The sequence below is a fragment of the Macaca thibetana genome, chromosome 13 (assembly GCF_024542745.1).
Source record: "Macaca thibetana thibetana isolate TM-01 chromosome 13, ASM2454274v1, whole genome shotgun sequence".
In the NCBI taxonomy this organism is placed as follows: domain Eukaryota; kingdom Metazoa; phylum Chordata; class Mammalia; order Primates; family Cercopithecidae; genus Macaca; species Macaca thibetana.
Window position 1 is genome coordinate 87,030,998 of NC_065590.1, and position 20,000 is coordinate 87,050,997.

At 36.3% G+C, this 20,000-nt stretch overlaps 1 protein-coding gene across 13 annotated transcripts in view; it reads left to right on the forward strand.

Annotated features, from left to right (window-relative positions):
- PUM2 (pumilio RNA binding family member 2) overlaps positions 1–20,000 on the forward strand; it is a 106,695-nt gene that overhangs the window by 76,392 nt on the left and 10,303 nt on the right. For all 13 annotated transcript variants that reach the window (XM_050754172.1, XM_050754180.1, XM_050754168.1 and 10 more), the window contains 2 exons: positions 15,570–15,837; positions 18,562–18,691. In XM_050754172.1, the coding sequence (XP_050610129.1) occupies positions 15,570–15,837; positions 18,562–18,691 (398 nt within the window). The remainder of the gene's footprint in view (positions 1–15,569; positions 15,838–18,561; positions 18,692–20,000) is intronic.

Sequence of the window (20,000 nt, forward strand, 5' to 3'; positions counted from 1 at the left end):
GTTTCAAATCAGATTCTTGTTCAGCTCTTACTGCTGTGTTGTGCTTTAGTGCCTGTATAAATGGCAGTAAATAGGTTCTACATAGCTTGCTTAGAAATCGGATATAAGTGACTTTTTAGATGTCTCTGTGATTAAAGAGCAGTCTAGATATGTGCTTCTCTTTCTTTAGGTTGTAAAGAAACCAGCCTAATAGATGCTTAGGGAAGGAATTCTGGTCAATTGTGGGAAATAATCACCACTGGGCCAGCAGTTCTGCGTTGTAGACTAACATAGCTTCAGCTTGAAATATGCTGTTTTAATACACCTCTGATTGAAATTAGTAATTATCTGTGTTATTTTCTTTTTGTGACCCCCAATTTCCCGTAGCTTTAGTGGTAGTATGACTGGCAACATTGTTAGCAATGAATAGACCCATACCAGGTTGAAAATAACTTGAAGGATTTCATAAATGTTCTCTTTGCATACTATTCATGGAAATAATCTACTCTGCACCTCCCTATGAATGGATCATGATGCAAGACTTTCATGCTGTCCAATAAAAAAAAGAAAAGTATTTTAATTATGTACCCATGAAGTGAATTTATTTATGAAGCAAGTCTCAAGGCTGATGGCATAAAAGACCTATGGAAATGGAATTTGCATATTTTTAAGTAATTTTACTGATCTCACATATCAAGAATATGAAATCATAAGATAGAGATAAGTTCTCTCAATTCTCATTAGAATTGGTTGGAATTAATTCCAGGTTATTTTCCTGGGAGATTTTAAGATGTGAATGTTAGAACCATTACAGTTACATGTAAAGCTTGAGATCTGCATCCCCAAAGTATGTTCCTTTGTTAGTATTAGTTATTTGAGATTCACAGAATATGCCCAGTAGCAACATTCTCTGCTGTCTTCCAAAAAAAATTTTTTTTTCATTTTTTAAGATAGGCATGTAACCAACACATGTATTTTTAGCAGGATGACTAGTAATCACTTTTTGATTGAAGTGTAAGAATTTCAGTGCATAGTTCTGGGGTGTTGATTTTTTCATTAAAATCTAAAACACTTGTTCAAATTTGCAACTCTGTTGCTTATTCTAATAAAGTTAGATGCATGAAAAAATAATTTTATTCTTCCATTTTTATTGTGTGATATCTGAGGTTCTATTTCTAAAACAATAACTACAGTATATCATATATTTTTAAATAATTTCTTATTAACTCTAATCTCCTTAATTGACTTAAATGTCTTTAACAATTGTTCCGTTTGAATCACAGTCAAAATAAGGTTCATACATTGCGTTTGTTTGATATGTCTTAATGTGTAATTGTTTTTTCTTCATCTTTTTTTCCCCTTACCATTTATTTGATGAAGAAACTTTGTCCTATTGGTTTTCCCACACTCTTGACTTTGCTGATTGCTTCCCCATAGTGGTATTTAAAATGTTCCTATATCTCTTTCTTGTAAACTGGAATTTGATCTAGAGGCTTGGTCAGATAGTTTATGAGTTGGCTGGTTTATTTTGACAACATGGGGTTCTGTTACTTTTTGTTGTACCGTATCAGGAGACACGTGTCTGGTTGTCTCCATTGTGAGATGACCAGCCTGATCCACCTAATGGTTTTGGCAGCCTTTGATCATCTTTTTTTTTCCAGAGGTTGCAAAATGGTGATGTGTTAATTGTGTCATTCTTTCTTCATTTATTATCTGGAACTTTTCTGTAAAGAATAACAACTATCCCTCATCCGTTACCCTGAAAGATAGTTCATGTAAGAGTCAGAAGAATGCATGATTCTTTCCTTTACTTTCAGAATAACTTTGATGCCCAGCAACCTTTAAAGGTGACTCGTGTTTTTATTCTCATTGTTATCTACATGAGAACATACCAATTATTGGGGATAATTGGTATGTTTCAGTTCATTGCAGTGTAAGACATCAATTTTATATCTATTTTTGATTCTAAAATTACACCTTCTTTGGCCCCTTGGAGCCCCTTTATATTGGTTTTCATGTTGACAACAACTTGGAGAGAGAATAATTTTGAGATCAGTTTTTACCCTGAAATGCAAAGAACAATATAAAATTCTGGGCTTCAGGTTCAATATTAAATATTGAGTTATTTTCTCATGTTGTATTAATCTATAGGAGGGGGGCAGTCTACACTACAGTTGTTTTATACATCATTGTCTAGGATAGAAGTCAACATCTTTTTTTTTTTTTTTTTTTTTTTGAGATACTTCACTCCTTATGAAGAACATTAACTATTTCTAGTATTGCCTTATTTTTCTACCTGGAGCTAGCCGGCTAGTTCTTTCCTTGTTTTCCTTCTTTTTCTTCTAATAAACTTTTAAAATACAGTGTTGATAATTTTTTTAACTCCAATCTTTATGCTCATAGTAATTTGATTGATGTGGAACTTATTAGGTATAAAGCAGTGTTCGTATTTTTGTTATGTAACTTAGGTTTTGACAAACTAACGGCTTCTTGCCCTGTACCTCTTCATTTTTGAACTGGCTATTTTTTCCTTAAGAAAAAAGGGTGCTAAAGTGTAACGTGGGCTTTGAACTCAGTAAAATGTATTTAAAGGGGACCATCGTCAGGGGCGGTGGCTCATGCCTGTAATCCCAGCACTTTGGGAGGCTGAGGCGGCAGGATCATGAGGTCAGGAGATCAAGACCATCCTGGCTAACACAGTGAAACCCCGTCTCTACTAAAAAAATACAAAAAAAGTAGCCAGGCATGGCAGCGTGCACCTGTAGTCCCAGCTGCTGGGGAGGCTGAGGCAGGAGAATGGCGTGAACCCAGGAGGCAGAGCTTGCAGTGAGCCGAGATGGCGCCACTGCACTCCAGCCTGGGCGACAGAGCAAGACTCCATCTCAGAAATAAATAAATAAAAATAAAAAAGAAAGGGGACTATCTAGTCTGAAGAATGTCATGTATTCAGCAAGTAAATGGCTGTGCTTTAGTTTGCTGTGGATAATAACATAACCTGTCTTTTCTTCCAATTACAGAAAATTTTAGTAACAGGCAAGATATTGTAAATTTTTAGAATCATTCTGTTATAATTGCTGGCCTTTGGCAGACGTAGTCCTGTGCTTCTCTTATAATAAAATATTCAGAGAAGTAAAATTAGTAAGGTCACCTGCCATTTTTCTGAGTTTCACATATAATCATTAATGAAAGCAGAAAACAGTATGAATTATTTGAAGCATTCACTGAAAATACTGTTATCCTTTATCAATTACAGTTCTCTGTAACTGAATAGCATTTGATAGGTTTTTTTAAAAGCACCTTCATATTCATTATTTCATTTCATCCTAATTGTTGGCATAGACTGTCAGAGTGGTTTGTTCATTAAAGATGAAGAAATTAAAGATCAGTTGATTAAGAGACTTTCCCAAACCAGTAAATAACAGAATTAAGGCTAAGCATCCAATTCTGACTCCTGATACTATTCTTCCTTTTTCCATTATGTTATTCTATAGGGAACTGAACAATTTTATGAAGTATATAAATAATTCTAATTAGCCTCTCAGAATCTAATGATTACCTCATTATGATGGTATAAATTAAGCTTTTCTTTGGTTAAAGTATGTATAGGATTACCAGCTTTTTAGATTCCTTTCTCAGTTTAGTTATTCTTGAGATTTAGATAAAAATACTTGTCTAAGCACATGTTATATTTGTACTACTTCTTATTTGAAATAAGAATACTTGTTAATCTAAGGCAGGCAATTTAGGGACTGTGTATAGAGCAGAATTCTATAAGATTCTACTCTCAACAGAATCTTACAGGTTCTCATGTTAATATAAATTGAAAAGCAGCTACAACCCTTTGGTAGACCTAGAAGTAATTTATTTGCTGATGAGTAGGAAATATGTTATGGAGAAATTATATTACTAGTTGTATGGAAGAATTTGTGATGTTTGGTTTTCTGTATAAAAATGTCTTCATCTTGGTTGTACTTATTTTGGGTTACTAATTTTTTATTTATTATCCTTTAATAACATCAGTGACATTGTGGTTCTAACTTCTGAGAAAGTTTTCACCAGTTAATTTACTTAGTTAAGATAATCACAAACTTAAGACTAGAAAATACTTGATCTGATTCTGTGTTTTGGCATCAGAATCACTTGGGGCACTTGTTTAAAATGCCTAGTAGTAGACTTCACAAGGATGTGAACAGTTTGCAAATGTGCAGCAACAGTTTTTGCTCATTACAATGCTTGTGGGGATTCCATTGGCATTAAATGCCTGGCAGCCAGATGTTATACTTTGCATAATCAGCACAAAAATAGTTCGTCCCACTGAAATTTTCAGTAGCCTCCACATGGAGACACTGACTTGAAGTAATTTGTAGTTACTCTTAATATTCTTTTAATCGGCCGGGCGCGGTGGCTCATGCCTATAATCCCAGCACTTTGGAAGGCCGAGGCGGGTGGGTCACAAGGTCAGGAGATCGAGACCATCCTGTGAATGGTGAAACCCCGTCTCTACTAAAAATACAAAAAATTAGCCAGGCCTGGTGGCTGGCGCCTGTAGTCCCAGCTACTTGGGAGGCTGGGGCAGGAGAATGGTGTGAACCCGGGAGGCGGAGCTTGCAGCGAGCCGAGATCACGCCATTGCACTCCAGCCTGGGCAACAGAGCGAGACTCCGTCTCAAAAAATCAAATAAAAAATTCTTTTAATCTACCAAGAATTCACCTGTAATTTACACCATTCCACCATGCTTATAATGCACCCTAAGGATCAAAAAGTATCCTTTAAAATACAGGCAGATATGCTTCATGAGAGATTTGCAGTGTTAGCCAAATAACATAAAAATGAAAGTAGCATATATCTCTTGGAATGGCATTGAAAAATTGTTTCTTATATGTAGAGAATATTTTCACTGGAGTTGTTTCGTTGCGATATACCTAGGAATGGATCCAGTGGAAGAAGGGCAAGATCTTTTACATTATAAACTATAAAATGCTGACGGAAGTTACAGATGACTTAAATAAATGGAAGGATATACCGTATTTTAGGTTGAAAGACTCCCTATTATAAAGATACCAGCTTTCTTCTAGTTGATCTAAACATTGAATGCTATCAATAAAAATTAGGTTTAAAAAAAAAATGATAAGCTGATGCAAAAAATGAAAATGGAAAAGCAGAAGCAAAAGTAGTGGAGACAATTTTGAAAAGCAAAGTTAGAAAACTTAATACTGCTAGATACCAGAACTTAGAAGGCTTCAATAACTAAAACTGTTGGCACAAGGATAAATAAATAGAACAGCGGAACAGAGTAGTGCATCCAGAAATAGACCTACTCATTTAGATCCGTAATGACCAAGTTGCTACTGCAGCTTATATGAGAAGAATGGGTGTTTCAGTGACTTGGGCAGGAGTAGTTGAATATCCAAATGAGGGGGAATGAACTTTGACTTGTTTCACACCACACATACACATATGCACACAAACACACTTTATTCTCAAAGAAATTACATGACATATATTCATGAAGTTAGTAAGAGGCAGAGCCAAAATTTTGAGGCCACATTTATCTGGCTTACACCAGATGTTGTACTGCTTCTCAAAGGATGCTTTTCTGTTTTTTGTTTTTTTTTTTGTTTGTTTGTTTATTTTTGAGACAAAGTCTTGCTCTGTCCCCCAGGCTGGAGTGCAATGGTGTGATTTTGGCTCACTGCAACCTCTGCCTCCCGGGTTCATGCCATTCTCCTGCCTCAGCCTCACCAGTAGCTGGGACTACAGGTGCCTGCCACCACACCCGGCTACTTTTTTGTATTTTTTAGTAGAGACGGATCTCACCATGTTAGCCAGGATGGTCTCGATCTCCTGACCTCGTGAGCCACCGTGCCCAGCCCAGGATGCTTTTATTTCTAATACCTATCTGAATAAATTAAAAAGGACCATGTTTCCTATGTTTCACATCTATGTAAACTTTTTATAAAATTGTAGTAAAATATAATTTAACCTGTTGTGACTTTGTGGAAAAAGTGAGTTCAAATGTCAGTGTATTGGCTTCTTTGTGGTTTTTCGCTTGCTAATAATTGATCTTTAATCCAAATTAAATGCTATTTTAAGGGTCTTATAAATATTTCATTACTAATTTTAAGTTAAAACTGATCAGATAAGAATCTTAGGTACAGTGGCTCATACCTATAGTCCCAGCATTTTGGGAGGCTGAGGCAGGGGGATTGCTTGAGCTCAGGAGTTTGAGACCAGCCTAATAAAATTACAAAAATTAGCTGGGTGTGGTGGCATGTGCCTGTAGTCCATGTCACTTGAGAAGCTGAAGTGGGAGGATCGCTTGAGCCCAGGAGATGGAGGTTGCAGTAAGCCAACGTTGTGCCACTGCATTCCAACCTGGGCAGGACAGATCGAGACCCTGTCTCAAAAAAAAAGAAAAAAAAAAAAAGAATCTTATTTGTAATATTTAAAAATACTGTAAATAGGATATAAATAGCAAGTTTTTATTTTATTTCTAATTACTGAAAGTAATTGCTATTTTATCTTTTCTGCAGTTTTATTAGACTCCTTTTTAGAATTTTTATGTGATTAAAATTTTTACTTATTCAATATTGAATACCTATGTTCAATACAATATTGAAGCCAGCCTCTGCTTGACTAGGAGAAGAAACACCATCCTTATTCACTGTCATCGCGTTTGTAGCTTTGTGGTAAATACAGACAAAAACAGCAGTTACAGTATAATGATTTTAATGTTCTTATTTCACTTTATTTAATAATTCTATAGAAACATAGTGATTTCATTGGAATTATTTTCCTTTATGGGTTTTTTGAACCAAAGTTAGCACACATTGGATTACAATAGAATTGTTTCTAGGTTTATTTTCTCCACTAGATTAGAAACAGTAAAGCCCAGGCCTTTTTCTACAACTAAAAATACTCAGATTTCACTGAATGTTTGGGTAATTGAATTCAAGCGGTTTTATTTGTTTTATTGATGAATTTATTATTGAGTAAGGACACTTCCTTTTTAAAAAATACTTGGTATCCTACATAGATTACTATATTAAAGCATTATTTGGCTGTTCTCAATCAGTGTTTTCTTTGTTCAGTGTGCCAGGATCATGCTCTTTAGAACATTGCACTATGCAAACAAAATTTTGACAGTCAGTTGTGTGGAGTTTTTGTTTTGTGTGTGTGTGTGTTTGTTTTTTACCTTCCCAGTTCTTCAGCCTTCTTCCCACCACCACAATGACCCCATCAAGAGAGATAATAAATGTACCCATAATGTTTGTGTAGGATCAGAATTTATTCCAGTATTCATAACTTTTGAAGCAAGCTTTAGGATTGCATAAATCCTTAGTAATTATGGTTTAAGGAAAACAATCCCAGCTCCTATAATTTTTCTTCACTCCAATTAAAAAGGCAACTGGCCTTGAAATCTCAGCTGGAATATTTAAAAGAAAATTCAGATATGGCTTGCTCGTTTATTAACTTGTTACCAAATGTAACAAAGAAAAGAATTTAGGCCAAATCTGACAGAGTTATATGACATATTCCGGGAAAAACCAACAGGTTCCTGTTAGGCTACTCGAACTCACCCCACTACTACTGTCTTTTGCGGGGTTAAGGGTAAGTTTTTAAAAATGTTCTCATGTCCATCAGTCACAAGAGAGGTGGTTTTCACTAAAGATAAAAAATGAGGCAATTTTTGAAACTATACAACATTACCCCCTTTTGATAGTGTAATGGAAATTGACAGGGTGGGTTATTGATTGAAATGATGTCATAACTAGTCTGAAGACTGTGTATGTTATGTTAACTAAGTATGTTATCACTTAGTCTGTTTAAATGCTCCTTGATGAATGAGGGAAGATTATTAAATACCTTCTATGGTGATAGTCTGCCCTTTATTTTTTTAAGTTTAACCAGTAGAGACTATAATAAAAGGTAAGATTTTTTTAAATTGCTTATAGAAAAGAATCACAAGCAATAGAAATGGAAACAACAGATTTTTATTTTATATTTTAGAGCACTTGGCTTGTCATTTGCATCTACTGTTGTTTTGCATATTGTCATAAAATTAACAATTTTAAGGTAGTACGTTTGACATGTTTATATTTTTATATTAGCCTATTAAAACGATGTGGAAGATTATACTTTTATATATGCCTACTTTGTTTTTTTAAACTCATTGTAGTCTTAGTCTTTCCTCCAATAAAATTTTTTTGTCTTTATATGGCAAATGTGTAATTAATAATAAGTATTAAAATTTTATTCAGTGTATACCTCATGTAGCTTCAGTCATTTGGCAGACTTACGAATGGCATGTGAGAGTAAACATTTTCCAGGAAGCATAGCAGAGTATGACTGACAACTTTACATGAAATTTTTAGACATAATGGTAAACAAAAATTCAGCCTAATTATTAGCTGTGCTTTCTTGGATAAGTTATTTAGCTTCTCTAAGCTGTTGTCTCACAAGTAAAATGGCGGTATGTCTGCTTCATAGGCTGTTGGAAGAGGATAGCATTCTCATACAGCAGTGTTACAAATGATGTATCATAAAATAATAGTGCTACCACCTGCCAATTTCAGAAACATAAAAAACGATTTATACTTTAAATGTGATAGACACACAAAAAATTTTAAATTCTGAAGGGAAAAAAATGAAATTGCCCCACAGATTTGAGTCATTTATATATTAATCTGGAAAGAAATGTTACCTATCTGTACCTTGTTTTATATTTTTATTTTAGCATTCACTCTGTGTACATGAACTATATATTAAATGTATATGACATTAAGTATTCCAGCTAGGCTGGGCACGGTAGCTCACACTTGTAATCCTAGCACGTTGGGAGGCCAAGACGGGTGGATTGCCTGAGCTCAGGAGTTCGATACCAGCCTGGGCAACATGATGAAACCCCGTCTCCACTAAAATACAAAACAATTACCCGGGCATGACAGCATGCGCCTGTGGTTGCAGCTATCTGGAAGCTGAGGCAGGAGAGTTGCTGGAACCCAGAGACAGAGGTTGCAGTGAGCCAACATCGTGCACCTGCACTCCAGCCTGAGTGGCAGAGCCATACTCCGTCTCTTTAAAAAAATAATAAAAAAAATTCAAGCTAATATATGATTGATTTTGTTGAATTAAAGAAAACAAAGTGACATTTGTATTAGTTTCCTAGGACTGCTGTAACAAATGACTACAACTAGGTGGCTTCAAACAATAGAAATTTATTCAACTCAGTTCTAAAGACTGTACATCTGAAATCAAGATGTCAGCATGACCATGCTCCAAAGGATCTAGGGGACAACCCTTTCTGTCTCTTCCTAGGTTTTGGCGGTAGTTGCTGGCCATCTTCGATGTTCCTTGGCTTATAGATACGTCACTCCAGTATCAGTGTCCATCATCACATGGCATTCTCCCCATGCATCTCTAAATTTTCCATTTCTTACAAGGACACTAGTCAAAGACACTTTCCCCAGAGAACGTCACATTCACAGGTACAGGGGGTTAAAACTTGAATATGTATTTGGTGGGGGACTGTTGTCCCGTTTGCCGCCTGATTTCCCAAGTCTGAATCCAAAGTCTTAGCCAGTTAAGTAATGGGATAGAAGCTGGAAGAACTTTGAACCATATAATAGAAAAAATTTTTGTCCTCAGTTGGATGGCTTACAACATTTATAAAAACTTGACTTTTTGGAGGCTACAACACAATACAGCATTTTACGCAAAATTTGCATATCACAGTATTCCAACACAAAATCTTCAACAAATGGTAGCTACCTTTTAAAAAGTTATTGTATACACGACCATATTAATGTGCAGATAACAATGTGAGCTAGGCTCACAGATAGTTGCCTTTTTCTTTTTCAACAAAATAGTTAATTACTATATGCCATGGACGTTTAAGGACTAGCATGTAGTACCAACTGTGGGGATTTAGAAACATTTCAAGATCCCTGGGTGATTGGTGTGCATATTGAGAAGCACTGTTCCGTCTTCCCCCACTTTTAAGTTTTCCCACTAAAGCCAAGCAACATGCATATAGTTTTGAAAAGTAATCAGAAAATACTGAACTAAAAGTACTAAGTTGCCCTCTTTTTGGAGTAGAAGTAGCTAAATGCTATACAATACTCTGTCCTCATTTTAGACGTTCCCAGCTACTCCTTCTGTATCTTTGATTCTTTGGCTACTGCAGCTATCATCTTTCCATTTATTGTGATTTCCAGAGCCTTGGCTTCTGAAATAAACTCTTACCTAGTAGCCTATGTGTAGTTGTATCCTTTTCAGGAACGCCCCCCCCTTATTTTAGACAGAGTCTTGCTCTGTTGCCCAAGCTAGAGTGCAGTGGTGTAGTCTCTGCTCACTGTAACCTTTGCCTCCTGGGTTCAAGCAATTCTCCTGTCTCAGCCTCTCAAGTAGCTGGGACTACAGGCGTACGCCACCACATCCAGCTAATATATATATATATAGTGGAGACGGGGTTTCACCACGTTGGCCAGGCTGGTCTTGAACTCATAACCTCACGTGATCCGCCCACCTCCGCCTCCCAAAGTGCTGGGATTACAGACCTGAGCCACCGCGTGGGGCATACTTATTTTCATTTTTATTTGCAATTAGTAGTTGAAAATCTGTTGTAAAATGAAACATTAAATTATTTTTATTCTAATTAATTAGTCCCCATACTCTTCTATCAGAATATCTTTCAGGTAGATTTTTTTTTTTTTAATTTATCCAGAAGGAGTAATTATGTATGTTTTAAGTAAGGGTCAGGAATCTCTATTCTTAGAAGAATATACAGGCCTGATAGATTGAGTAGCTGTCTTTCCAATCCCAGAGGGTAGAAAACAATGAAAAATGAAGGCTAGATAGATTTAATTATTTTGTGGTTATTTCACTTACAGTCTCTCCCACTACCCCCTGCCCCGCAGAGGACCTGCCTTATCTCCACAGATTCTGCATCCTTGGTTAGGAGGCGGAACCTGTAGATACGGAGGTCTTGCCGTTCATATCCATAGGTGACATAGGGCCAAACTGCTGGAGTTCAGCTTCCACAGATTTTTGGTATTTTGTGTGCGTCCTGGAACCAATCCCCCATGCATACTGAAAGACAACTGTATTTTTTAATACTCTTTGACTTGTGATACTTAATAGGGAAGGATTCTAAAACAGACTTCTCAGAAATTATGAAAACCTGTAAAGTCATGTTATTTCTACTAATAAAATTGTGTTTGCCTTTATTTTAAACTTCTCATGAATGAACATGAAAGATGTAAATAGCACAGAAGATTGGCACACTGTCATGTGAGATAAGCTCTGGCCTAAGGGTCTTGGCTGACTAGCTGCATGTCCCATACCTTTTGGACCATTGGACCATAGTGACCTCATCTGTGAAATTATAGTACTGATCTACATGTCCTATATACACTCTTAGGCAGATAGTGATTAAACAGTCATGAATGGTAGTGGGGACTGAATGATGAAATGAAAAGACCTTATCTCTTTAATACTTTTGGTGAAGAAGATAACTGCTTTTAGACTACCAGCAGCAGAAGTATGAATATGATGATCTGTTTGTGTGTGTGTTTTTAACTATTTCTGGGATAATTTGAAACTAATGGGAAAATTGCAAAACTATACCCTTCACCCACGTTTTCCAGATGTTGCCACTTTTATCACATTGGCTGTCTTCTTCCCCTCATCCACAACACTATTTGGGCTTACTTTTGAAAGGAGGTTGCAGGTGGGCCGGCATGGTGGCTCACCTCTGTAATCTCAGCACTTTTGGAGGCCAAGGTGGGCGGATCACTTGAGGTCAGGAGTTTGAGACCAGTCTAGCCAACATGGTGAAACCCCGTCTCTACTAAAAAAATACAAAAATCAAGCCAGGCATGGTGGTGTGCACCTGTAATCCCAGCTACTCATGAGGCTGAGGCAGAAGAATCGCTTGAACCCAGGAAGCAGAGATTGCAGTGAGCCAAGATTGCGTCATTGCACTCCAGCCTGGGCAACAGAGTGATACCCTGTCTCAAAAAAAAAGGAAGTTGCAGGCATGATGTCCCTTACTCAGAAATACATTAGTGTATGTTTGTTGACAGTAAGTATATGTTTTCATATAAAACCACAATTACTAAAGTCAGGAAATTAACACTGATAAACCACTAATCAAAGCAGCCAACTTTATTCAAACTTTGCTACTTACCTCACTGATTACCTTTATAAGAAAGAGAAAGGGAGATTGATTTGGGGGTCCATTGTCAAATTGAGGATCACAGATTACTTTCATCACTGCTCTTTTCTTGAACTATTTCTGTTTATGACCTTGACATTTTTAAAGGGTATAGGCCTGTTTTATAGAATGTCCCTCAATCTCCAGATATTTTAGATGACCTGCTTTCAATATTTAGATAACGAAATTTAAGATGTCTAATGTATGTTTTAAATTGGGTTTTACATACTTACTTATTTATAAGAGAAAAGATATGCTTCCCTGGGTGAAAGTGAATTAGTTTCTGGAGAATAATATTTTTTTTCTCTTTTCTTTTTTTGTTTTTTTGTTTGTTTGTTTTGCGGGGGGGCAGGTGGGGGTTGTTGTTTTGTTTTGTTTTTGAGACAAGTTCTCGCTTTGTTGTCCAGGCTGGAGTGCAGTGGCACAGTCTCATCTCACTGCAACCTCTGCCTCCCAGGCTCAAGTGATCCTCCCTACCTCACCCTCCCCAAGTAGCTGGGACTACAGGCACACACCACCACTCCTGGCTAATTTTTGTATTTTTTGTAGAGATGGGGTTTTGCCATGTTGCCCAAGCTGGTCTCAAACTCCTGACCTCAAGCTATATGCCTGCCTCAGCCTCCCAAAAATGCTGGAATTATAGGTGTGAGCCACCAAATTTGTGAATTTCGTGCATGAGAAGGCCACTTAGTCTTGTAGAACTGAATGTCTAAGGTTTTTTAACATTCAAGACAGTGTAGTATTAGATAGATATTGTGAACCATGTGCACAGGAGTTCTGTTGTTAGGAGCTGATAGAATTTAAATCAAAGAATACCTAGATACGGGAGAAATTCCTGTTGCTTATTGGCAGGATATTTGGAAGGTACCAAATAAAACCGGCTTCTTCATTTCCTGGGGTGAGTATGTGTTTTGAATTTGGTGTCGAAAATCTTTAATGCATTAAGGGTATGTTTGAGGTAATGATAAGAAATAGTAACGAGTAAGTGGGCGGGGGGTATGAACAGTTAGGGTACTACTAAGAAATTTGTGTGAAAAATAGGTTTGGAGTAATGACTTGAAAACTAGGTTGAAGATCTTAGAGCATATACTGTATCCGGATTCTGTAGGTTTTTATCATAAAGTGACATCAAAATGGACTTTGAAAGGAAAAATACAGTTGGTGTGTATAAAAATGGATTGGTGAATCTGAAAGTCAGCTGATTAAGAAAAAACAATTTTAACCAGATTGAAATGATAAGCAAAGCACCCCTGCCCTTCAGAAAGGACAAGGATGCTAGAGAAAACCCAGTGGCTGTGCAGGATGTGATAAGGACCCAATTATAAAGAATCAGATGGGCTAGTGATCAGTTATTATGAACAGTTGGAAATATGTAAACAAATAATGGAAGCGGAAAGACTGGCAGTCTTGAAACCGTATTGAAACACTGAAATCTTGAGCGTTTTGAATATCATAAATGGGTGCTGAGATAGTTATATATAACTAGACCAAACAAGAATTTGATCTTAGAGATTTTGGTGTGTAAGATAGCTTGTTAAATTACATACTTTTTTTTTTTTTTGGAGACAGTCTCGCTCTGGTACCCAGCCTGGAGTGCGGTGGTACAGTCTGCTCACTGCAACCTCCGTGTCCCGGGTTCAAGCGATTCTCCTGCCTCAGCCTCCTGAGTAGCTGGGATTACAGGTGCACGCCACCACGCCCGGCTAATTTTTTGTGTATTTTTAGTAGAGATGGGGTTTCACCATGTTGGTCAGGCTGGTCTAGACATTGTTCTAGGCACCAGGTAGCTAGCATGTAGATTAATGTAATTTTATGGCTCTTGTATTGGAGATGGTACTGGGGATTCAAATAAATAAATGCATGTTATGCTATGTAATGGGAAGTTCAATGAAGAAAAGTAAAGTTAGGACAATAGGGGCAGAAAGTGAAAGAGGAATGTTCTAACCCAATTTACCCTCCAGGATTTGACTATTTTACTGCTCTCTGTCCTTGTAGTTCTTTTCAACCTCTAATATTTCCATTTAGCTTTGCACTGACAGTGTGTCCTTGGGACCATCTCTACCCTGTGGCCTGGATTGTATATATAGTACTACTCTGCATAGAGTTTGCATATAATAATAGCATGATGCTGGTAGTGCATTTTGTTTTTCTGAACTCCACTAATGTGTATTTTACAACTATCTATACATTTTTCTTTTTTAAAAGGACACTGTCAAGTACTTTTAAACTGTTAATTGTAATTTAAAAATTTCCTGCATGTATTTATTTTTATTTCTATTGACTGCTCTTTGATTTTCTTTCTTGGAATGGAACATAAGTTAAAGATGTTTTTTATTCATTTGTAAATGATAAGGCTCTAGGAATAATAACTGCTGTTGATTAATACTCTGGTTTGTGAAATAGTGGCTTTATGTCATTCTCATATATAACTATATATTAAAATAAAATACATTTTATATATATATATATATATTTTTTTTTTTTTTTTTTTTTTTTTTTTTGAGACAGAGTGTTGCTGTGTCACCCAGGCTGGAGTGCAGTGGTGTGATCTTGGTTCACTGCAACCTCCACCTCCTGAGTTCAAGCAGTTCTCCTGCCTCAGCCTCCCAAGTAGCTGGGATTACAGGCGCCCGCCGCCACACCTGAGTAATTTTTGTATTTTTAGTAAAGACAGGGTTTCACCATGTTGGCCAGGCTGGTCTCGAACTCCTGACCTCATGATCCGCCCTCCTCGACCTTCCAAAGTGCTGGGATTACAGGCATGAGCCACCATGCCCGACCTTATGTCAAATATTTTAAATAAAAAATTTTAAATCTTAAAATAGTGTATAATTTAGATTTATTACCTAATATTGTGGCTTTTTAAAGTTCATACCATCCGTGGTTTAACTAATAATTGATTTATCTTTACATGGAAGTATATATGACCGAATGCAAAAAGTACAGATTTAACAGTCAGTGTTATTGTGTTAATAATGTTAATGAATTTCAGTCTATTTCAGTGGCTTAAAATGTAAGTTTGCTAGCAATTTAAACTTGCTTGTTAATGTAACTGAAAATTGTGTTGGTGGTTTCAGTGTTCTGGCATTGATAAGAGTGCATATGACACTAGATCATATAATTAAGTTCTAAACTAAGCTGCTGAAAAACAAATACTTATTTTTCTCATGTTTTCTAGTCTCTTTATCATATAGCCACATACATGAGGTATATGGGTGAGATTTTCCCCTCCCAATTTTAATTTTCTTTCATAACAAGTAGGAATTAGTGGGGGGAAATATTTCTTTATTGACTGAATTTGTAGCTAAAGTAAATTTTATTTGAGGAATAACTTGTCAAAAATACTTGCTGACCATAGCTGCTTTGTTGTAGGAGGACTGACAAATGGTAGTGGTCGATATATCTCTGCAGCACCTGGAGCAGAAGCAAAATATCGAAGTGCTTCAAGCACTTCCAGTCTATTTAGCTCCAGCAGCCAGCTCTTTCCTCCTTCCCGGCTTCGGTATAATAGGTCTGATATTATGCCTTCTGGCCGCAGTAGATTATTGGAAGATTTCAGAAACAACCGCTTCCCGAACCTTCAACTTAGAGACTTGATTGGACATATAGTTGAGTTTTCTCAAGACCAGCATGGTTCTAGGTAGGTGATTATGATATTTCTCACTTCATTTTTGCTTTGGAAACTGCTACCTTATAAAAGCTTAAATTTTTCTGAACTATCCTTAGCCCAGTCTGCATTAAAATTGGCAGCTTTTAAGAGCTAAAATTCAGTTTGGATTGTATGTTTTTTTCTTTCATGTTGGGATAAATTATAAAAATACAGGTTTTAATTTTTTATAGTTTTCCGGTTTTTTATAGTGTGAATATTGTTATGATGAGAATATAGCAGGGCCCCCTTCATTGGGTTATTTTGATTACATCAGCTCTGTATTACATTTGTGGGCTTAAGTGACCCTCGTGTGTTTAAAAAATACAGCAAGCAATGTTAAATGCCTTTGTGCTGCATTATAGGTTGGTATTCAGTGTGACTTGGCTTAGGTTGAAATATTTCACATTTGTTATAGGAAAATTTGGTGCCTTTTTACATTAAAACGAATGTGATACATGAGAGATACATCTGAATTAACATTGTCAAGATAGCTTAGAAAGGAAAATAGAATTGTAACACGTTTAATAAATTTAAGATATTTTCTCTTTTTATAGCTTTAAGGTAAACCTCAAGTTTTTAAGTCGTTTTAGATTAGATGGCATACAAATTTTGTCTCTCTATATAGTCATGCATCACTTAACGATGGGGATACATTCTAGAAAATGTGTTGTTGTGTGAACATTACAGAGTGTACCTACTACACACCTACTCTGTATATTGCGCCTAGGCTACAAATCTGTACAGCATGTTACTGTACTAAATAATGTAGGCGTTTGTAACAATGGTGTTTGTATACCTAAGCATAATAAACAATAGAAAAGATACAGCAAAACTATAGTGTAAAAGATTTAAAAATCATATACCTGTGTAGGGCACTTACTGTGAATGAAGCTTGCAGGACTGGAAGTTGCTCTGGGTGAGTGAGTGAGTGAGTGTGTGAGTCAGTTGTGAGTATATGCGAAGGCATAGGATGTTACTCTGCACTCCTCTAGACTTTATATAAACACTGTACTGTACACTTCAACTACACTGAATTTATTTAAAACTTTTTTTCTTCAATAATAAATTAACCCTAATGTAACTTCTCCCCGCTTTGAGACAGAGTCTTACTCTGTTGCCCAGGCTGGAATACAGTGGTATGATCATCACTCACTGCAGCCTCAACCTCCTGGGCTCAAGCAGTCCTCCCAGCTAAGCCTTCCGACTAGCTGGGACTGCAGGCACGCACCATCACACCTGGCTAATTACTTAAAATTTTTTTTTAGAGACAGGGTCTCACTATGTTGCCCAGGCTGAGTTTACTGTAACATTTGAGCTAACTTACTGACTCTTGTGATAACACTTAGCTTAGAACAGAAACACATTGTACAGCCGTACAAAGATGTTTCCTTTATATGCTTATTCTATGAGACTTTTTCTTTTTATCGGTTTTTTTAAACTTTTTGTTAAGAACTAAGACACAAATGCACACATTAGCCTATAAAGAGTAAAGATCGTCAGTATCACTCTCTTCTAACTCCATGTCTTCTTCCACTAGGAGATCTGTAGCAGCAACACCCATGGAGCTGTCATCTCCTATGATAACAGTGCCTTTTTCTGGAATACTTTCTGAAAGATCTACCTGAGGGTGTTTTGCTTTTTTTTTTTTTTTTTTTTTTTTTAAACAAGTAGAAGGAGTACGCTCTAAAATAACAATAAAAAGTATACTAAATACACAAACCAGTAACTCAGTTGTTTATTATCAGATATGCACTGTACACAATTGTATGTATTATTCTTTTTTTTTTTTTTTTTTTTTGGGAGACGGAGTCTCACTCTGTCACCCAGACTGGAGTGCAATGGCATGATCTTGGCTCACTGCAGCCTCTGCCTCCTGGGTTCAAGTGATTCTCCTGCCTCAACCTCCTGAGTAGCTGGGCTTACAGGCATCTGCCACCATGCCAGACTAATTTTTATATTTTTGGTAGAGACAGGGTTTCACCATGTTGGCCAGGCTGGTCTCGAACTCCTGACCTCAGGTGATCCAGCCACCTCGGCCTCCCAGAGTGCTGAGATAACATGGGTAAGCCACTTGCACCCAGCCATACTATAATTTTATAAACTGACAGTGCAGTAGGGTTATGTCATCATGAACACCTGAGTAATGTATTGTACTGTGATGTTATGACAGTTCCTACCCAATAGGAATTTATCTCCATTATAATCTTATGGGACCACCATTGTATATGTGGCTCATTGTCAATTGAAATGTCGTTAAGCAACGCATGACTAGTTGGCAGTTCCTTCAGAGTGACAAATGAGCCTTGTATCACCCAGAATGGCTATCTTGGTTAGGAATTCATTCATGTTGGAAGAATTTTACTTCTAAGGGTTTCATTTATTATGTTCTAAAAGTTAGATGTTTAGTAATACATTGGTATATTACAAAAAATGAATGAATAAGCAGCAAAATGTATGTAATTTTCTTATTGATTATAATGTAACCAAACTAACCTAGGAAAGATAAAAATCCAAGTTTTTTGTCACTCTATTAGATAAAGTGTTACAAAGAAATGCTATATAACTTTTGTCCTTTTTGCTGTAAGTTAGCTGTCCACTATATAAAGTATGTTAATATTTCTGGAAATAACTTGCAGTGCATATATGTGGAAGGGTAGGGTATAATACTCAAGAGTTAAAAAACATATTGTCATACTAAAATTTTTCCCCATGTAGATTCATACAGCAAAAGTTAGAGAGAGCTACTCCAGCTGAGCGACAGATGGTATTTAATGAAATTCTGCAAGCAGCCTATCAATTAATGACTGATGTTTTTGGCAACTATGTTATACAGAAGTTTTTTGAGGTAAGGATTCATGCATATTTGTATATCCACCCATCCAGCTGTTGTATACTTGATATTAAGAAAAGCTCTGAAAGTTGGTTAAAATCATTTTCATATAAAAAAGATAATAAGCCAGGGATAAGGTATTTACAAATTATATATCTGATAAACATTTTATCCAGAATATATAATGAACTCCTAAAAGTCAACAACAAAAAGACAACCCAAATGACAAATGGACAAAAGACTTGCGCAGACATTTCTCTATGTAAAATAATACAGAAGGCCAAATAGGCCATGAAAAGACACTCAACATCCTTACTAATCAGGGAAATGCAGATCAGTCTCACAATGAGAGCACTTTATACCTACTAAGATGGCTGTAATCAAAAAACATAAAATCAGAAAATAACAAATGTGGATGAGGATATGGAGAAATTAGAGCCCTCATAAATTGCTGGTGGAAATGTAAAATGGTGTAGCTGCTATGGAAAACACTTTGGCAGTTTCTCAAAATTAAATATTGAATTACCATACAACCCAGCAATTGTACTCCTAGGGGTATACCAGAATGAATTGAAAACAGGAACTTGAACACCAGTGTACATTGCATCATTATTCACAATAGCCAAAAGACGGAAACAGCCCAAGTGTCCATCAACAGATAGATAAATACAAGTGGTATATGTGTACATTGTAGAATATTATTCCGCCATAAAAAGGAATGATGTTCTGATACATACTACAACATGGATGGACCTTGAATATACTAACTTAAATGAAATAAGCCACACACAAAAGGACAAACATTGATACTGATCTACCAGTATGAAATGTCTGGAATAACTAATAGTGGCATAAAGAAGATTAGGGCTTACTGGGCCTAGAGGAAGAAGGGTTTAGAAAGTTACCGTTTAATGGATACAGCATTTGTGTTTGAGGCCACGGAAAAGATTTGGAAACAGATAGTGATGGTGGTTGCACAACAATGTGAATATAATTAATGCTACTGAATCACCTAGCTAGAAATGGTTCAAATGACATAGTTTGTCACAAAACCACTTTAAATGAAAATTTCCTTTTAATCCCAATTCATATTTGAAAATATAAAGCATTGGTAGTCACTCTTTGATGAAGTAGTTAATGAATAACACTACAGTCTTTAGATTTATAGATATGTGTTATTTTACAGTTTAGCCAATTTTTAAATCTATAAACATCTGTGTTGTAGCTTGACTTAAAAGTTTTTTTCCTCAATCATATCAGAATGTAGTTTGATGATTATCTGGGTGAGAGTTTTGGTGGTCAATGTGTGGCTAAGAAAGTTATA